At 36.0% G+C, this 19,068-nt stretch overlaps 1 protein-coding gene across 3 annotated transcripts in view; it reads right to left on the reverse strand.

Annotated features, from left to right (window-relative positions):
- LOC145284505 (polypeptide N-acetylgalactosaminyltransferase-like) overlaps positions 1–19,068 on the reverse strand; it is an 848,687-nt gene that overhangs the window by 39,531 nt on the left and 790,088 nt on the right. For all 3 annotated transcript variants that reach the window (XR_013868854.1, XM_080133386.1, XM_080133387.1), the window contains exon 12: positions 18,546–18,629. Coding sequence is in view for 2 of the 3 variants with exons in the window: in XM_080133386.1 (XP_079989512.1) it covers positions 18,546–18,629 (84 nt within the window). In the remaining variant the exon portion in view is untranslated. The remainder of the gene's footprint in view (positions 1–18,545; positions 18,630–19,068) is intronic.

Below are 19,068 nucleotides of genomic sequence, written 5' to 3' on the forward strand. Positions count from 1 at the left end.
CCTCATTTATATCATATTGTTTAAATGTACGACCGTCGAAGACAACTTGGATTCTTCTCTTACTTAAGGATTTAATTACATTATGTATTCTTCCAGTGATACCGTATGATCTGATTTTCCTTAGAAGACCATCGTGCCATACCCTGTCAAAAGTCTTAGATATATCAAGGGCTATCACTCTACCCTCTATTGCTTTATACATTCAAAGATTACAGTCAGTATATCTGCTGTGGAACGGGCTTGTCTTAATCCGTATTGATTGTCGGTCAGAATTTTAGAAGCTGTAATGATACGTGACTTTCAGTTTAAGCTTTTAGTGAAACCATTATTTACAGATAATTTTATAAATCAACAATATATTCTCTACAGTGCAATGTAGACTACAATATATTGTGAACTAAGCAAGGAGGCATATGAAGCATTGTCCCAAAGTGCCGTAGTGGGTCCCTAGCAAGAGCAGACAATCATTTTGATTAAAAAATGGGCCATTTCACCGATTTCAATGACAATAAAAGTATGGGAGGGCAGAACATTTGGTGATTCTCATTCAATCTCAGACAACATTGTCTCTCCCTGCTAGTATATATATATATATATATATTTCTTCCTCAGTGACATGAAAAGCTTTAGTAGTTTTGATCAAGTGCTGATTGTTTTATGGCGTATCAAGTCTTTATAATGCTAAATCCTGTTATTTTGGCAAAAGTTTTCAAGCTTCAAATTCTTCAAATATATTTAAATGTAGAATTAAGAATTCTATTTAACTCGTTCATGGAAGCCAGATGCATAACCAGGACCTTGGTTTGATTGAAGATTTCTCACTAAACATGTGCCGCAATAACTGTTGTGAAAGAAGAGAAAACAATGAATACAACAAGGCTACAAAGACGAATATAGATTTGGAATGTGAATGGAAAGTTGCTGTCGATTAAAGAAATGCTGTGGTTTTCTTTGTGATTGAAACGGTGCAAAGGCCAGATATATAGAGTGGAGATAGGAGGAAAGTAATTATACTGGAGCTAACAGTAAGTTAGGAAGATAACATAAAAGGCGCAGTTAAGATATAGAAAGTAAACTGAAGATTGCAAAGACAACAGATGGCATGTGGAATATTACCATCTACGAGGGTCGTGCAAAAAGTAATGCCCCTGACTCACTTCCCATAGCAGTAAAGCAACGAAACTTGACACAGTTATTAGTCTTTCTCTACATAGGAACCACCCAGAGTTATGCATTTCTCCCATCGTTTGATGCAGCTCTGGAACCGTTTTTGTAGAACACCCCAGGTTGGTCCTCCAACCACGATGCGATTTCAGAAATCAAGGCTGCATCATCTGGGAAGCCCTTTCCTTTCAAAAACAACTTCATGGCTGGGAAGAAGTGAAAGTCAGAGGGTGCAAGGTCAGGAGAGTAGGGAGGATGGGGAAGGATTTCATAACCATATGCCCGTGCTTCTGATCTGGTGACATGCGAGTTGTGGACCGGAGCGTTAAAGAAGGAGGGTACCTTTGTTGATCTTGCCCCGCCTTTTGATTTTGATAGCTTCCCTTAATTTCCTCAAAAGTGAAGCATAATAGGCTCCTGTAATTGTGGTACCCTTTGCCAGGAAATCTGTCATCACTACTCCGTCCTAGTCCCAGAAGACTGTGAGCATGACCTTGCCAGCAGAAGGCTGCACCCTTGCCTTCTTTGGAGGTGGTGAGTCCAAGTGCTTCCACTGCATTGACTGGGCTTTGGTCTCTGGATCATAGTGATGGACCCAGGTTTCATCCTGTGTAATCAGTCTTTTGAAAAACTTTGACTCATCTTCTTGGCACATCTCCAAATTCATCCTCGAGCACTCGACGCGTTCTCGCTTCTGGAATGATGCAAGCAACCTGGGAATCCATCTGGCAGACACCTTATGCATATGCAAATGGCTATGGATGATAGTTTCCACAGACCCTGTACTAATCTTGATATCTTGGGCTATTTGGTGAATAGTAATGCACCGATCTTCCAAAATGGCAGCCTCAACTTGATAGACAGATGACTCATCAATGGCAGATGAGGTGGGGGGGGGGCGACCAGGTCTTGGAGCTGTTTCCACAGACTTCCAGCCATGTTTGAATTCACGATGCTAGCGTTTTACAAGGTCATATGATGGGGCATTATCACCATAAGTTTCTTTCATTTCATCAAAAGTCTCCTGTGGTGTGCATCCTTTCAAATACAAAAACCGGATCACTGCTCGACATTCAACAGGCTCCATTTCACACCTGACTCAGTTCAAACACCTGTAAAACAGAAACCACAATTAGTTCAGAGCTGTAATTTTCCACATAACCCGTAGAGATATAAATCATTGCACATGCAAAATTTCAGCTAGATCAAACAACTGGAAGTGGGTCAGGGGCATTACTTATTGCACGCCCCTCATAGAATATAAATGGCAGGTGTTTATGTGCATGTTTTTATGTCTGGCTAATACTAAAAAACAATAAAAAAAAGATCAACAAAGTTGGTATTTTCTTGATTGGCGTTGCCTCAAATGAATAAGATCTAAAAAATTTTTAAAAATTACTAATTCTTTGATCCTAAACTGGTGTAGATTTAATAAGAGAGGTCGGTTTTCCAACCAGATTATATACTAAAAGGAAAATAATTTTGTTTTTTTTTATCGAGGAGTTAATTCTCTTATGCCGACTTGTGCCTTGAGGAATCTATGAAAAGGAACTTCCTGTGTATGTTTAGAGAGAGGAATGAGCAGATAAGAAAGAAAGACATGAGGGGAGGAAGAAGGGGGAAAGAGCGAGATAGGAACTATGATAGAAATATGTTACAACTTCAACGCCAAGTAGCTCTGCTAGTATTGGAATAGGAACAAGCTGTTACATTTAAGTTTTGTGTACCTAATTAAAAGGTCGATTTGGAATTTAAAGCAAATGAAGCAAGGGGAAATGACAACAGAAATAGAAACAACAGTAGAAAAGACCTCACGTTGGTTAGAGCTGAAAAGGGATGATCCTAGCTGGAACGAAAGAGATATTTGACATTCAATATGGAGACCATGAAAATGAAGATACCAAGACAATGTAGATGAATAAAAAGTTAACGTCAACATAAGATTGCAAAAACATACTAATGTAGATGGACACCACAATAACAGTATTATGAGCCAAGAATAAGGCACTGAAATTGGTTCATACAATATCTTCTTAATTATACCATTATACCAGTGGCATGCCCGTTAGGAGGAAGGCTAAACTGGCATCATCCAAAGGGGGAAGTGTCAAGGGAATATTAAATTTGCAAGCGGTCTCCAGTCACATGTATATCCTGGTCAGGGGAGATAACAATATTAGGGTTTTGCAGCTCTTGCATGGAAATGTCGATGTCTTCCTACATACAGCATCTGGTATTCCCAAATGGCCATCCATCTGATATTCAGCATTGCTTAACCCTTTACTGCCAAATTGTACTTTCAAGTAGTTAAAAACAAACAAACAAACAAGAAAAAAATATTTCTAACCCTTATGACTTGTCAACCCAACTGGTCTTCAACGAACAGGTCTATGCATGGTTCAACAAATGAATGAGGTGTTTGTTTATGTTCGTACGTCAGTTGCATGCTAATTTCTGTCACATGCGGGTTTCATGATTAAAATAATTCATTTATTGCATGAAAAAATTCTGGTGGTAAAGAGTTAACTTAGGTGATCTAACGAGAACCAGCATGTCAATATGATTATGTTGTATATATGATACCATTCGCCTAAGACCAATAATGAAGCTGTGGGAACTGAAATCATATGCAGGTGGGTTTCCTAATTCAGAAATAGATGTAGGGACGTATTGAAATGGTTAATATTTGTTCCTACGAGGATAGTTGTGAAAAATCCAGTTCCTCTAAAAGGGACACTTTACAGACATCTGCATATATTTGTATCTATTTCCCGCCCCCGCCCCCTTTTAGTGGAGAAAAAAAATAATACTCTTGATCAGAACAAAAATAAAAAAGACCTCGGTTATAGAAGGATTTCTTCTTTGAGCGAGGACAAAAAAAAAAAAAAAATGAAATGTGATATCAGAACACACTTTGCTCTTAAACACATAAAGCCATATTTTTTTTATAGTCAATTTGCCATAGGATGAATAATGATTCAAGAGTGCATGTTATTCTGAGACTCGAGTCTTTCTAGCTTGTTTGTTGGTATCAGTCATATCAATGCTGAGACACTTCATCTACTTCCTGTATGGTAACCCTAACCTTCCATAATATCAGAATTAGGCTAACAGATGCTACACCTTGCCCAAGGGTGACCTGAAATCGTGCAAGGCAGGGGCGGGCATTCATCTCCTGAGGTATAATACATATCCTAAATACATACAACACCTAGTATTCCTAACTGATCACCCATTCGGTACTGGCCAAATTGAACATCTCTTAACTTGGGTGATCTAACGAGAACCAGCATGTCAACATGATACCATTCGCCTAAGTACAAGAGTGAAGCTGCTGGCTATAAAACACTGAAGTGTTCACTACTTCTGTATTACATACAAATAAAGAGCTGAACACTCAGTACACAGTGGTGTGACTGGTTAGGGTTTAATTTATATTAAATTCAGTTTTATGGTCATTGGACTGGAAAGTGTGTATGAGGTTGGAATGCAACAAGGTATGGACTTAAAAGGCTTTCCTAGAACTGGGGTTGCTTTCAAGCTGACTAACAGCCATTTTCAAGTCTAATGTAAATAAGTTCTTGTTTCACCGTCCTCTTATATAATTAAACCATGCTCAAGTTCCACCATTACTGATCATGTTGTTTCATCGTTTACCCAACACTTGTTAGCCCTTATACCAGAGTGACCTCCGAGCCATGGTAATTAGTGATTTCCAGGTAAAAAAAATCCTTTATGCCGCCCAATGAAAAAGTTCAGTTTATGTTTGACTTCTCCACCAAGTTTCAGTTATAAGTGTCTAATAGTTTATTTTTGTACTGTTGTTCAATATGCAGGGACACTGTCGTGATCGTCTCATCAGTAGGTATGATCCTAAATAGATTTTACATTCACCACAATGCAACGCCCCCCCCCCAACGCTTCATGGGGCTGCTTCATAGCTGACTACAACATGGTCGTTTTCAAGTCTAATGTAAATAAATTCTTGTTGAGCCGTCCTCTTAAATAATTAAAGCCTACCTAAGTTCTACCATTACAGATGATCACGATGTTGCCTCACCATTTATCTGGCACTCATTAACCTTTATCCTCAAGTGGCATTTGAGTCTTGATAAGTTCTTTGTTGTTGTCTTTTTAAATAATTAAAACTTACGCCCAAGTTCCATTATTACTGGTTATCATGATGTTGTCTTAACGCCTACCTAACACTCATTAACCCTTACTTTAGAATCAACTTTGGGCCTTACTAAACAATAATCTCCAAATAAAGAACAACAAACTTAAGCAATAAATAAGTAATGAAAATAAATTTCGGCACTTCTGCACTATTGGGACGAGATTTCGAAAATCATAATACTGAATTTCACATGAAAACAATGGTATCTACGTATTCCTTGGCTTTTTTAGATGATTATCTCCAGAAATTATGAAAATCGATAAGGTAGAAAATTATTTATTAAAGAAAATAAAAAATAGAATTTGATGAAAACGATCGTAAAACACAGGAGAGTTCAAAAGGGAGGTAATTTTCCGTTTTTATATAAAAAAAAAATATGGCAGCAATTTTTCACCTGCTAACATGATTGTTTTTTTTTTTTTGTTTTTTTTTTCATTAATTCAGTAATATTCAGGTAATTTCGACTGCATAATTTGGAAGCTACCAATGTAACTTATTAGAATTGACAACAAAAAAAATCAGTTGAAACCATTGTTTTCTTTTATCTGAAAACTCCATTTATTGACTACAAAATCTTGTCCCAATTCTGTAGAAGCGCCTAAATTACTAAAGAGAAAGAAACAGACAAACTTTCTAATCTTTCTAAAATAGTGTATGAAACTTATGCCCCTCTTGAGAATAGCATTTTGCCAAAAGCTATAAATAAATCAAAACAATAATACTAACAACAAAAGTAACTGAAATGAATTAAAATGGTAATAATCTCACAGCAAAGCCTTGGCGCAGTATATTCAGAACCATATTTCTTGAAGCATATTCAAGTTATCTCCCCTGATACTGGCAATAAAAGAAAAAAAATTCTCTATTTCTGGAAACCAAATTGAATTCCACTTCATATGAGAAATTACGACTCAAATATTCATCTTTCTGGCATTGCTGGATGTGTCTGGCCTAGCTCTATTTTTGCAGTCATCAGATATTGCTTTTGGTCTGTATCCATTCTGCTTTTATACAAAGAGTTTTACTTTAAACAAAAACTTTCTCTACAGTTTATAAACACAAAACATAGTTTGAAAAGAGTTACACTTCCACTCCAAAAAAGACAGGTTGGTCTATAGGATGGAACGATAACACTGTCACTCAAGACGGCAGGATTCCATTTCAGTTTGATAAAAACCGGTTTTCTTTTTTTTTTTTTTTTTTTGTTACAGACAGTTGTGTACAAATCCCAAGAGTGATAGGAACCCTCTATCATGTCTGAAAGTAACACAATGTTCAATATGCACGATTGGAGATGCACTGCTGTACAATTCATACTCTCTACCAATCCACGTTATAACAGGACCATTGCCAGCATCCTCAAAATGCTTCGCTGGATTGCCACAAATAACAGGTACGTGCCCAGAGTGATGAAAACTTGAACTCGCTGGACTACTTTGTTTGATCATGCGTCGAGAAAATCACCAACATGACTTCATACAACACCAAAACTAGCCTGATCGCTGCCATCTGCTGAGCTCTTGCTGGGTTTGTGGAAAAGGCATGCTCTCAGTTCTGGATTTGTATTGAGACGGTGATTGAAGCTAAATTGGCTACGTTGAATATTGAACATTGTGTCACTTTCAGACATGATAGAGGGTTCCTATCACTCTTGGGATTTGTACACAACTGTCTGTAACAAAAAAAAAAAAAAAGAAAACCGGTTTTTATCAAACTGAAATGGAATCCTGCCGTCTTTTCTTGAGCGACAATGTTATCGTTCCATCCTGTAGACCAACCTGTCTTTTTTGGAGTGGGAGTGTAACTCTTTCCAAACTATGTTTTGTGTTTACAAACTGTAGAGAAAGTTTTTGTTTAAAGTAAAAAAGATGTCAGCTCTACTATATAATTAAATCTGAATTGATTTTTTTTTCAATAAAAGTTTTGAAATAAAGCTGTCGTTTTCTTTAGGGCAACACTTTTATTGTTCCACCCTGTACATGTATATATGACAGTGACCTTGTCTGTGTGTGTGTGTGTGTGTGCAAAATGATCTCTACAAAACTGTCAATTTTTGATCTACAGACTCTAACGTTGAGGTTTAGAACAAATTTGATTTGATTTTAGCTGGTAAAAAGAGCTACTAAGAGGTCAAAATTGAAAAATTTGAACTTGGTAAGTGTAAGTCGACTTAAAGTGCTCCTCTACACATATGCAAATAAATTTGAATTAATTTTTTAAAGGTTTGGTATCCATCTGTCCATAAGTCATATGGTAACGAATAACACTGGAAAGCTAAATGTTTTAGTTTCGATTCTAGCTAATGGCACACAAGTCATATTTTTTTTAAAATCATTACTATATATTAGGTACAATATAATAATCAATAGAGAATTGGCTCTATAATAATAAATACGAAATCTGCATAAGTTAAAATATCATATTTAAGCGTGCTAGTTCAGAAATAGAATTGAACCCATTAGTTTCATCTTGTCTAGCATAGCCACTGTTTGAAGTGAAAAGAGAGATATACGCCTTGTTACATTAATGTTTCAAACAGAATTGTTCATATTTTACCGGAGAAACAGGTTTGGGCTGACCGTAAATAAAGTTTTCTTGTCATCCAATGTATCACTATGCAAATGAGAAGATCCCAGTGTGTTCTTACACACCATGCGCTAATTATTTCACTGAATAGATCAAAAAGTTTTCTGCCCTTGTGTTGAAATAATAACCGGGAGTTATTCGCCCCTGGTATAGAAAGTACCGAGGAGTTATCTGCTCCTTAGGATTATATAAGAAGAAATGGGAGCAGCCATTTTGATTTTTGAGTGGGACAACAATGAACTGTTGTACAACATCTTCCTTACTTCAGCAGGATTTCAAAATTCATTTTTTGAAATTATGTTGATAACGGCTATGAAAAATATCTACACGAGATCTTCAGTAATTTCATGCAAGTGCAAAAGAAAACGGATCGTAATTATGTCACTTCTGCAAAGTTGAAAACATCATCTTCAGATATGTATGCATGTTCTAACTTCCCAACAAATCAAGGTACTAGTTTGGACCATGCGTTTTACCAAGGGGGCGATAAGGTTATTTTCTTGCAGATAATTTAGGATGCAACTATTTTAGGACGCGTTTCTCGGGACTATAAAAATTTAAATAGAAGAGGTTAAAGTGTGTGTGACATTTTTATATTAAAACATCTATCTCTCTACCTATCTCAGTCTATCTTTCTCCTGTATTCGTCCGCCTCCCACCCTTTCACCTTCAACCAGACTATTCTTCTGTCAAAGATGATAATAATTTAAGTCACTCACCTCTCCTTAATATAATAAATAATATTGAAGATGACTGAAAAACCTGACTAAATGATGAAACCCAGTCTAGTTGATTAACAGAATGAATATTTTTTCTTTTAATTTTTAGATATTATACATGCAGGGCAATTTTGTGGATATTTTTGTAGTTTCTTACTTTTAGCTGGACATACAAACATACAGACAACTGCCCTTTATATAATAGATAATATACTAGGTACTTATGGGAGTGACAATATGAAGGTTGCCAATATTCCTAGGTGAAAGTGTTTCTGAGGAACGTACTAGATTCTAACTTGGCACACCCAGTTTTTCAATCCAAGTCGTTAATCACTTAGCCAGTGTCACCTCCCAGCGGTTGTACTGGCTAATGCTTTCGCCATCATTTGCCTTTCCAAATATTACATATTCTGTCCTTAAAAATGTAAATAATAATAAATGGACTTGTGCTTACTTTCAGCAACTGCGTGACTATCGATTCCATAATTTTGTTCTTTAGTTCTCACATTCCATGAGTGATGTTTTTGACAAATGGGGAAGAATTGCAGCTTTATGATCTATCTTTCAAACACTTATTGTTTGCTAGTTTTTGATTTGAAGTAATACATTTTTTTAGCTCCTTACATCAAGTGGCTTCATGCCTTGTTTGGAGCCATTTCCATTAAAAAAAAATTTTTTTTAAATATGACACTTGAAACTATGGCACTTCAAATAACAAATTATTTGCTTTTACTAAAACCTTTATTATTATTATTGGCTCACATGGAGCTTTCACACAAGTCAACAAACGATCTGATTGGAAACCTGTGGTATTCTCTGGAAGCTGAGTGACAACAAGTCTCCCCAGACGTCCAGCCCTCTCCACCTCCTTCGATAGCATTTGCAAATGAATTTGCATCATCGCAACAGCCGCTTACCATTGATTTCTCGCTGGTAGTGGCCATTGGTTTATACTGGAATTTGAGTGGCACTCAGCCCCACCCCCAAGGTTCCAGTTCTCTTTGCGCTTGTCCAGCCGAGGTCTGGTTGGCACTCGCTCCTCAGTCTTTCAGTCCTTATTGACCCTTCTCGGCCCTTTGGTATCATTTTTTTTTGGGGGGGGGGGGGGCATCGGTCATGAATCAATGAGGGGAATGCATGATGGGGGGGGTGTAGAACTTGTAAATATGCAGTTTCAGTGTTCTTCATTCCCTGTAACGCTTATTCATTATATTGTCTTGTATTCTTCTCCGCATTCAAGGATTTTCCTTATTATTTCAGTCGTTTTCATTATCGTTAGTCGTTGTACTTTTGCAGTTATTCCTCTGATTCCAATTTTTGACATTCTTTTTTTGAAGTTTTTCGGGATTGTTCCTAGTGCTCCTACTATTATCGGTACTATTTGGACTTTCTTCATCATCCCAATCCCTTTTAACTCTCTGGCTAGCTCTGTGTATTTGCTTCGTTTCTCCTTTTCTTTCATACTCACCCTGTGATCAGCTGGTACTGCAAAGTCCACGATTTGACAGGATTTTTCTTTCTTGTTAATTATTACGACATCTGGTCTTCTTGCTTGGATGGGTTTGTCCGTCTGTATGTCCATGTCCCATAGGATTTTGTGGTTCTCGTTTTTGAGTGCTGTTGCAGGTTTATGCTTGTACCATTTGTCTGTACGCTCAAAATTCAGTCGTTCACACAATTCCCAGTGTACCAACCTCACCACTTGGTCATGCCTGTTTTTGTATTCCTTTTGGACAAGTTTGCTGCGTTCGCTTACTATATGGTTTATCGTTTTGTCTCTTTGTCCACAGAGTCTGCATTTGCTGTTTTCTTGTGTTTTATCGATCCTTGCTTTGATATGGTTGGTTCTTATCGAGTTATCTTGTGGGCTGCAGTTATTAGAGATTCAGTTTCTCGGTCTATATGTCCTTTTCGCATCCATGTCCAGGTGTTTTCGTTATTCTCATCTTTTGTCATTCTTATGAATCTTCCGTGGAGTTGTTTCTCTTCCCATTTCTCTTTTCTCGTTTTGTCGTTTGTCTCTCTGTTTTGTTTTTTTTTCAGTGTCTCTCGCTGCCGTAATTATTCTTTCAGTGTTTTGCATTATGTATTTTTCTAGTTCTTGTGTCGTGTCCTTCATACAGTCTTCTATAGAGATCAGTCCCCTCCCACCGTCTTTCCTTTTCACGTAGAGTCTGTCAATATTGTCCTTATTATTATTATTATTATTATTATTATTATTATTATTATTATTATTATTATTATTATTATTATTATTATTCTACACATTAACAATGCTTGATAAAATAAACCCAGGATTATACTTACTAATGAGTGATATGATAAGCACCAAAGATTTTCTACAGTGGAATCTACAAAACCTGACTTGGGAAGTTGATAATTTTTTTTTTAAACTATAAAGCAATGTTGATGGAAAATATGCATGAAGCAACTGAAAAAGGAAAACAATAGCAAACAACGATTTACACTTGTTTTGCCATCAAGGCCTCCTATAAATCCAACTATACTTTTATGTCAACAAAATGTATTTTGAATCAATAATTATTAGTAAATATTTAATTGCTCTAGATTACTTTTTTTTCGTGTTGCTATAAAGAGGAAGCAGGAGACATTATTTCCTCACAGAAAATTACTCCCACTTCTACCCTTCCAAAACAATGCCTTTTTTTTTTTCAATAAATGCTAAAATATTATACACTTTATATTTTTTATTAATCTAATATATATATAAAAGGCTATATGTGTCTGTCTGTTTGTCTGTCTCCATATTTTTAAACTATCTCGTCCGAAACTAAAAGTCGCAGAGCGGCGCTAGGGGCCTCAAATGATTGGATTTTTTTATGGATCATTCTTTTATAGGTCTTTAACCGGTTAAAATAGTTTTTAATGGGTCAAAAATGGATCAAAATTGAAAACTCATTATACATTTTGTTTATTCATCTTAGTGGTAACGCCAGCTTTGAATGTTACAGTTTTGCTTTCAGTTTCGAATCTAGCTAATGGCACACAAATACCTTCTTTTTTTTTACTTTTCAAATCACGACTATAATAATATACACGAAATCTAGCCAAAAAAAAAAAAATATATATATATATATATATATATTTAAGCATATTTTACGACTGGCAAATCCCCCACCCCCACAGCTAATTATATAATTTTTTACAATAAAACGAAAATTAAAATCGAACTATAATTATAGAAAATGTTCAGCATGGACATATTCTCTGAGTGATAGAGAGAAAGCGGGAGAGAGATAGAGAGAAAGCGGGAGATAGATAGAGAGAAAGCGGGAGAGAGATAGAGAGAAAGCGGGAGAGAGATAGAGAGAAAGCGAGGGAGATAGAGAGAAAGCGAGGGAGATAGAGAGAAAGCGAGGGAGATAGATAGAGAGAGAGAGAGAGAAAGAGAGAGAGAGAGACATGACAACAAATAAAAGACACCCACGAACTATTGATATGACACATGACTCAAAGAGGAAGTAGGCGGCATTATTTCCCTACAGAAACGTACTCCCATTTCTACTCTTCCAAAAGATGGAGTTTTGCAATTAATGTTTACCTCTGCAGTAAAAAATAAAATTTTAAAATGTTCCAAAAAATTATACATTATTTATTTTGAATTAATATAACAATTTCTATTTAATAAAAAGAAAATTTAATTTGAGCTATAATTATAAAATAAATGTTTACTGTCGACATATTGTAGAGAGATAGAAAAAAAAAAGAGCTACAAACTGTTGATATCACCACCATCTATATCTTTATTATCACTACTGGCTTAATGCAGTGTTCTCCTTATTTATCAATATCTTTTTAGACGATGAATCTACTCACGCTGGAGTCACAATTCATTTTATACTCAAATTATATGACTTTCTAGTAATAAAGCAAAAGGGTATGGAGTACAACCGGGTTCCTTTTCTAAATTGAACATATGTAGACCTCTACTGTAGTTATGGAAATTGACTGGATCAGATTTTCCCTTTCAAAGGGAATAAAGTCATTTATTTGGTATGTTTTCCTGTGACGACACCTTTTCAACTAGATATTTAATTGGATCCTCAGTTGGACCAGGGCGTATTGCTTAAGGTCTAGAAATTCAAAGAATAAATATTTATCTTTCTACTTCAATAGCAGTGAAGACTTCTGGAGTTATTGATCCTCATTCAAGTATATTTCTTCAGTTGATTGGGCAGATTGTGCATTAGTTAAAGCTCGAGCTTTGTGAGACAGTGATTCACACAACACGTCTTGCTGCTGGTGATGCTACCGCTTCATTTCATATGAATCAGAGGATTGTTGTTGACGTTCGTTTCCTTGATATCTTTCTAGTTGGAATTCTTTCTAGGTACTTATGGGAAGGATCACATGAAGGTTGCCAACATTCTTAAGTGAACGTGTTTCTGGGGAATGTACTGGATTCTAACTTGGCACACCCAGTTTGTCAATCCATGTTGTTAACCACATAGCAACTGTCACATCTCAGCCAACCAGCCAGCACCACTTCGCTTTTGCCATCATTTGCCCTTCAAAAAATGACATATTCTGTCCTTAAAAATGTAAATAATAAGAAATTAAGAGAGTAAGAAGTGAACTGGTTTACTTTCAGCAACTTTCATCCACTCTTTATCCGTGCTGAAACCTAAACGTAGATTCCATGAACAAAGCTTCTTTATTAGAACTGCACGCCTATGGAACTTTCTTCTGTTTTTCTGCTTTCTAGCTAACTACAATATGGCCGTCTTCAAGTCCAATGTAAACAAGTTCTTGATGAGCCGTTCCCCTTAAGTAATCCAATTTACCAAATTTTCACTACTAACAATTCCTATGATATTGTCACATCATTGACTACTGTACACTCTTTAACCCTTATCCTCGAGTGGCCTCTGGATCTTGATAAGTGATGACCTATGTAAAAAAAACAAAAAAAAAAACTGCATAACTCAATTCCATAATTTTGTCCTTTAGTTCAGTTCTCACATTCCATGAGTGATGTTTTTGACAAACGGAGAAAAATTGATGTTTTTTGAGTCTCTATCTATCTAACACATACTGTTGATTAGTTTTTGATTTGAAGTAATAGAGTTTTTAGCTCCTTACATCAAGTGGCTGTATGCCCTGTTTGGAGCCATTTCCATAAAACACAAACAAATTTTAAAAAGATTACTCTTGAAACTATAACAAGTATTACTTTTTGTAAACAGTGATACTCAAGTTACAAGATAAACAATTTCAAATTTCATGAACTTAAAAAAAAATAGTTTATAAAATGACTACAAATTTTTATGGCAAGCGTTATGAATAAAAAAGACAGTTTAGCAAACCAGATAAAGGGTGAATAAAAGAATTGTCACAATCGCTAGTTAAAAGTTAGAGTTATGTGTCAGGATATGATGTTTCGGACAGGAAGCCTGAAGTGGGACGTGACAAAGAGGATAGCAAAAACAAATTTAAGTAGGAATTGGCAGCAAAGATAATTCAATCAAATTAAACTCTGGATGATAATTTGTTAAATTTGAAAATCTGGAAGATTCTACAGGAAAAAAGACCTCCAAAAATTATTTTATATACTAAGAAAATTTAACAATAGAAAACAAAACAAATGATTCTATGATATTGCTTTTCAAAAATTGGTGCTAGGTATACTAGAATTTGCAGAATATAAAATAAGAATTTTATAATAATAGTTACTGAGGATTATCATGTCAATAACTAATAACAGTTTTATAGTTAAGACGTTTTTTTGAGTAATGTTGAGCCCGGTGAGTACTTAAAAATAGTTACTGTTTGGGATTACTAAGTAGATTCAGGTGTATAAATATTTTGATTGGATTATAATTAAGTGACAGACTGACATCCTGTAAAAAAGATAGTTTGAGCTATCTGTTATATTTATTGAAAAGAAACAATAAAAAAGAAAAAAATGTTGTCCACTACTAGTAACCTATTGTCATCATTCACTAGATTTTTTAGTCCATTAAAAACGAGGAAACATTACACCTGTTTTTAGTCCATTAAAAACGAGGAAACATTACACCCTCTTGACTTACAGCGAGTGCTTTATGTCAAATTGATGATTGAACATGGTTAAATTTGTACTCATCTTTGCATTAAATACTAATCCCTAACTATGTATCTGACGGATACCATAATTAGTTCACTGCACTTTATCAAAGTACAGATCCATACAAAATATCAGTTAGATCTAGTGCATCGAAGCACAGAAACTAGGAACTCGAGACTTCTGAAAAATCTACAACAGTGTAGTAAATAATGGGCAATCAACAATTCCCCCCACTAACCAACAATCACGAGGTTGTCTCCTCAGCAACCGACAAGGCTAACATGCTTGCCAGTCGGTTTGCCTCAAACTCCACACTGGACCCTTCCAACCACCCCCTACCTGACTTTCCTATGCGGACAGACGCCACGCTAGACGATCTGAAAACCACCCCTGCTCAGGTGCATGCTATCATAAAAAACCTTGACACTTCAAAAGCATGTGGACCCGATCTTATCCTAGCTGTGCTATTAAAAAAGTGCTCAGCCAAAGTAGCTACAGTTCTCTCCAAACTCTACAACAAATGCCTTAATGAAACTTGCTTTCCGGGCTGTTGGAAAACTACTTCTGTTGTACCAGTATTCAAGAATTCTGGCGAAAGGACTGACCCATCAAATTATCGCCCCATTAGCCTCCTCCCACTTTTTGCCAAAATATTTGAGACCTTAATTAACCATGCTCTAGTCCATCACCTTACAGATGCTAAACTTCTGACTGACAAACAATATGGATTTAGACAAGCCCGTTCCACAGCAGACATCCTAACTGTGATCTCTAAACGTATATACCATTCACTGGACAAAGCGGGGGAGGGCAGAGCGGCAGCTCTAGATATATCTAAGGCTTTTGACAGGGTATGGCATGAGGGTCTCCTCAGGAAAATTAGATCATACGGTATCACTGGTAGAATACTTAACATAATTAAATCCTTCTTAGATAAGAGAAAAATCCAGGTTGTCCTCGGCAGTCGTACATCTAAACAATATGATATAAATGCGAGGGTGCCCCAGGGGTCTATCCTTGGACCTCTATTGTTCCTGATATTCATAAATGACCTCTCCGACAAAATTGCCTCTGAGATAGGTATATATTCTGATGACACTACACTCTATGGCAGGCACGACAGGAAGACGAATGAACACATTTCTAAAGAAATGGCAGAAACACTAGAGGAAGACCTCCAATCTGTGGTGAAATGGGGACAAAAGTGGTTGGTCGCGTTCAATGCTGCCAAGACTAAACTAATTTCATTCAATAATTACAAGAAACCTTCTCTACCACCTATAGCAACGGCCAACGACTCTTTATCTGAGAGTACATCTTTCAAACTCCTTGGCCTAACGTTCACAGGAAACATGAGTTGGAACAATTACATTGAAGGCATTGCCAGGGCCACTGCAAGAAAGGTGGGCTCTCTCTACCGTGCTAGAAAACTACTCACACTCGAAAGTATCCTGTACCTCTATAAGGCCACCATTCGCCCATGTATGGAGTATTGCTGTCACATCTGGGCTGGTGCATCTGCTACTAGTCTCTCGTTCCTTGACAAGGTTCAAAAGAGAGTCGCAAACCTGATAGGCCCTGAACTGGCATCTAAGCTTCAGCCTCTGTCCCATCGACGAAATATTGCATCCCTCTGCCTTTTCTACAAGTATTTTAGTGGTGAATGCTCTGACGAACTGTAATCATTTGTGCCCCCACGACGTGAGCACCCTCGACAAACCCAACAGGCTGCTAAATCCCACCCCCACACTGTAGAGATCCCTAGATGTAAAAGATCTTTTTACTCCAATAGTTTCTCCCCAAGAACCGCTAGACTCTGGAATTCCATTCCAGGTCCCTGCTTCCCCAACAGTACTGACGTGCAGAAGTTCAAGTGTAATGTGAACCGACATCTTGCTGCCCAAATCCCTACATAGTGCCCCAGTAGTTGTTGCCCCTGATAGTAGCCCCCTACACCAAAGTGGCAATTTGCCTTGTTTGGGGTGAAAATGTAATAAAAAAAAATTTTTTTTAAATGTGATATTGTGGTGACTAATCCCTCTACACCTCTTACTGTGCATCAAACAGATACTATAATACTCAATTCGCTGCACCTTATCATAAAGGCGCATACAAAATTTCTGCCAAATTAGCTCAGTAGTTTCTGAGAAAAAGTCGAATAGATAGACAGACTAAGAGAGTCTAGCGCTATCAGATCAGACTGTTTGAATATACTGGTTTTCTAGCCTAAAATGCACCAAACATTAATATTTTTATTCCTTTCCCTTTGCAAAACTCAATCATGTTCTGCAAAGTAATAAACAATTTTCCGATACAAAAACACACCAAACATCATCAATAAATATTTAAAAGTATAAGGAACTCGAAGCATGAACTTTTTCAAAAATTACTGGATTTGGCGTCAAATAACTTGAATAGAGTTGATACGCCATGAAACAAAACAACCAAACCAAACACCAGGAATAAATATTTGAAGATATAAACAACTTGGAACATAAAAACTTTTCGCAAAATTATTGGAGTCACCATTGGAGTCACCATTAAATAATCTGAAAAGGGTTGATATGCTGTAAAACAAAACCAACCAAACCAAGAAATACAGTATGAATTATTTGTTTCTTTAGGACATGTTTTTAATTTTTATATTTGCAAGTTAACCCTTAAAAATAACCATTGAACACAGCATAAGCAATATTGAACTGCGATGTGTAAAAGTGGTGTTAAAAAAAGCTGTTTTTTTATATTATTTAAGCTGGAACTAAGAAAACAAACGGAAAATTTGATTAAAAGTTAAAAACTAGAGTTAGAGCTATATGTCAAGATATGTTATGGACAAGAAATCTCAAGTGAGACATGAGCTCCAATCCATGGTATCCCCTCTCCTGACTTTCACGAAAAATACTCGTCTATCTTAAACCACTATCAATAATTTCCCCCACTCTTCATCTGTGCCTAAACCTAAACATAGATTTCATGAACAAAACTTCGTTCTTAGAACTGCACGCCTGTGGAACTCTGATCCGTTTTCCTGCTTTCCAACTGACTACAATATGATTGTCTTCAAGTCCAATATGAACAAATTCTTGATGAGCTGCCCCCTTAAGTAATCCAATTTCCACTACTAACAATGACTACAACATTTTCCCTTTGATCACTATATACTCACTAACCCTTATCCTCGAGTGGCCTCCAAGCCTTGATAAGTAGTGACTCCATTGTAAAAACAAAATAAATAAATTTAAAAAATGATGGAGAAAGTAGCAGTCTTTCTTTCCGGTTGTAAAGTAGTTAATCCTAATTTCCCCCATTTCCAATCGATTTTATCGATGACATGCTTTATCCAGATTAATACTTTCATTTTACTTAGTGATTTTCAGAAAAAATGAAAGTAATTTTCACTTATGCGCATTCATGTACTCACACATGAAGACTGGGAACAAATTTAGTAAGAGATATTTTTACTTATTCATTAGTAATAAATTGATAAAAGAATCAAAACTGAATAAAAGTTGAATCAAATTACAGTATTATGAATAAATGATATAAAGGAGAATGTGTTGTACACATTTGCCGAAATGTTTCAGCTAGAATGATTCATTTGAAATGTTTATCTGGGAAATATAAACCATAATAAAGTTAAATCATACGAATACAACAAATAGAAATATAAACAAAGACATAGAACAAAGCAATGTGCCTCCCTTGTAAGCAATACTATAACGTCCCCAAGACAACAATAAATGTACAATTATAGCCTTTCTTTTATAAAGTAACAACAGTTTTTATTACACGACACTAAAATAAATATTAAAATTTTTTTTTTTTTACTCACTCGAGTTCAGGATAGACATTTTCCAAAAACCATTTAAAAGGTCTGCATTTTAATTTCTTTTTCAATTCTAATCGTTCTGAAATGCTGAAAAGGGAAATGAGATACAAATTAAACAAAGTTGTTGCTACATTTTACCGTGGCGAGGTGGTTAAAGTACTTGAAAAAAAAAAAACAAAAAAAAAAAACAATCAATTGTAAATGTGATATTCTTCTGAAGGTTGAAGGTTCAATTCTCAGTGTAGGCGACCGGGAAATACAATTGTGAATTACTTAGGACTTCTATCCAGTCATAGCTGATAGAACAAAAGAATGCTACCCCCATGCAGTAAATAAAGGGCTCCGTTCGAAATTCCGTCTAGATTCCAGAGTTCTACAGAAAGATTCCAGAGTTCGACAAGATACATCTGAACAAGATCAAAGATTACATTGACCGAAACGTTGTGAAAATGACACTCAAGATGAGAACAGTAGTCTGAAGAATACAAAACGTTGTTGCTGATTCATTATTTTCAATTATTAAAAA

The sequence above is a fragment of the Euprymna scolopes genome, chromosome 9 (assembly GCF_053919585.1).
Source record: "Euprymna scolopes isolate OS-2025 chromosome 9, ASM5391958v1, whole genome shotgun sequence".
In the NCBI taxonomy this organism is placed as follows: Eukaryota; Metazoa; Mollusca; class Cephalopoda; order Sepiida; family Sepiolidae; genus Euprymna; species Euprymna scolopes.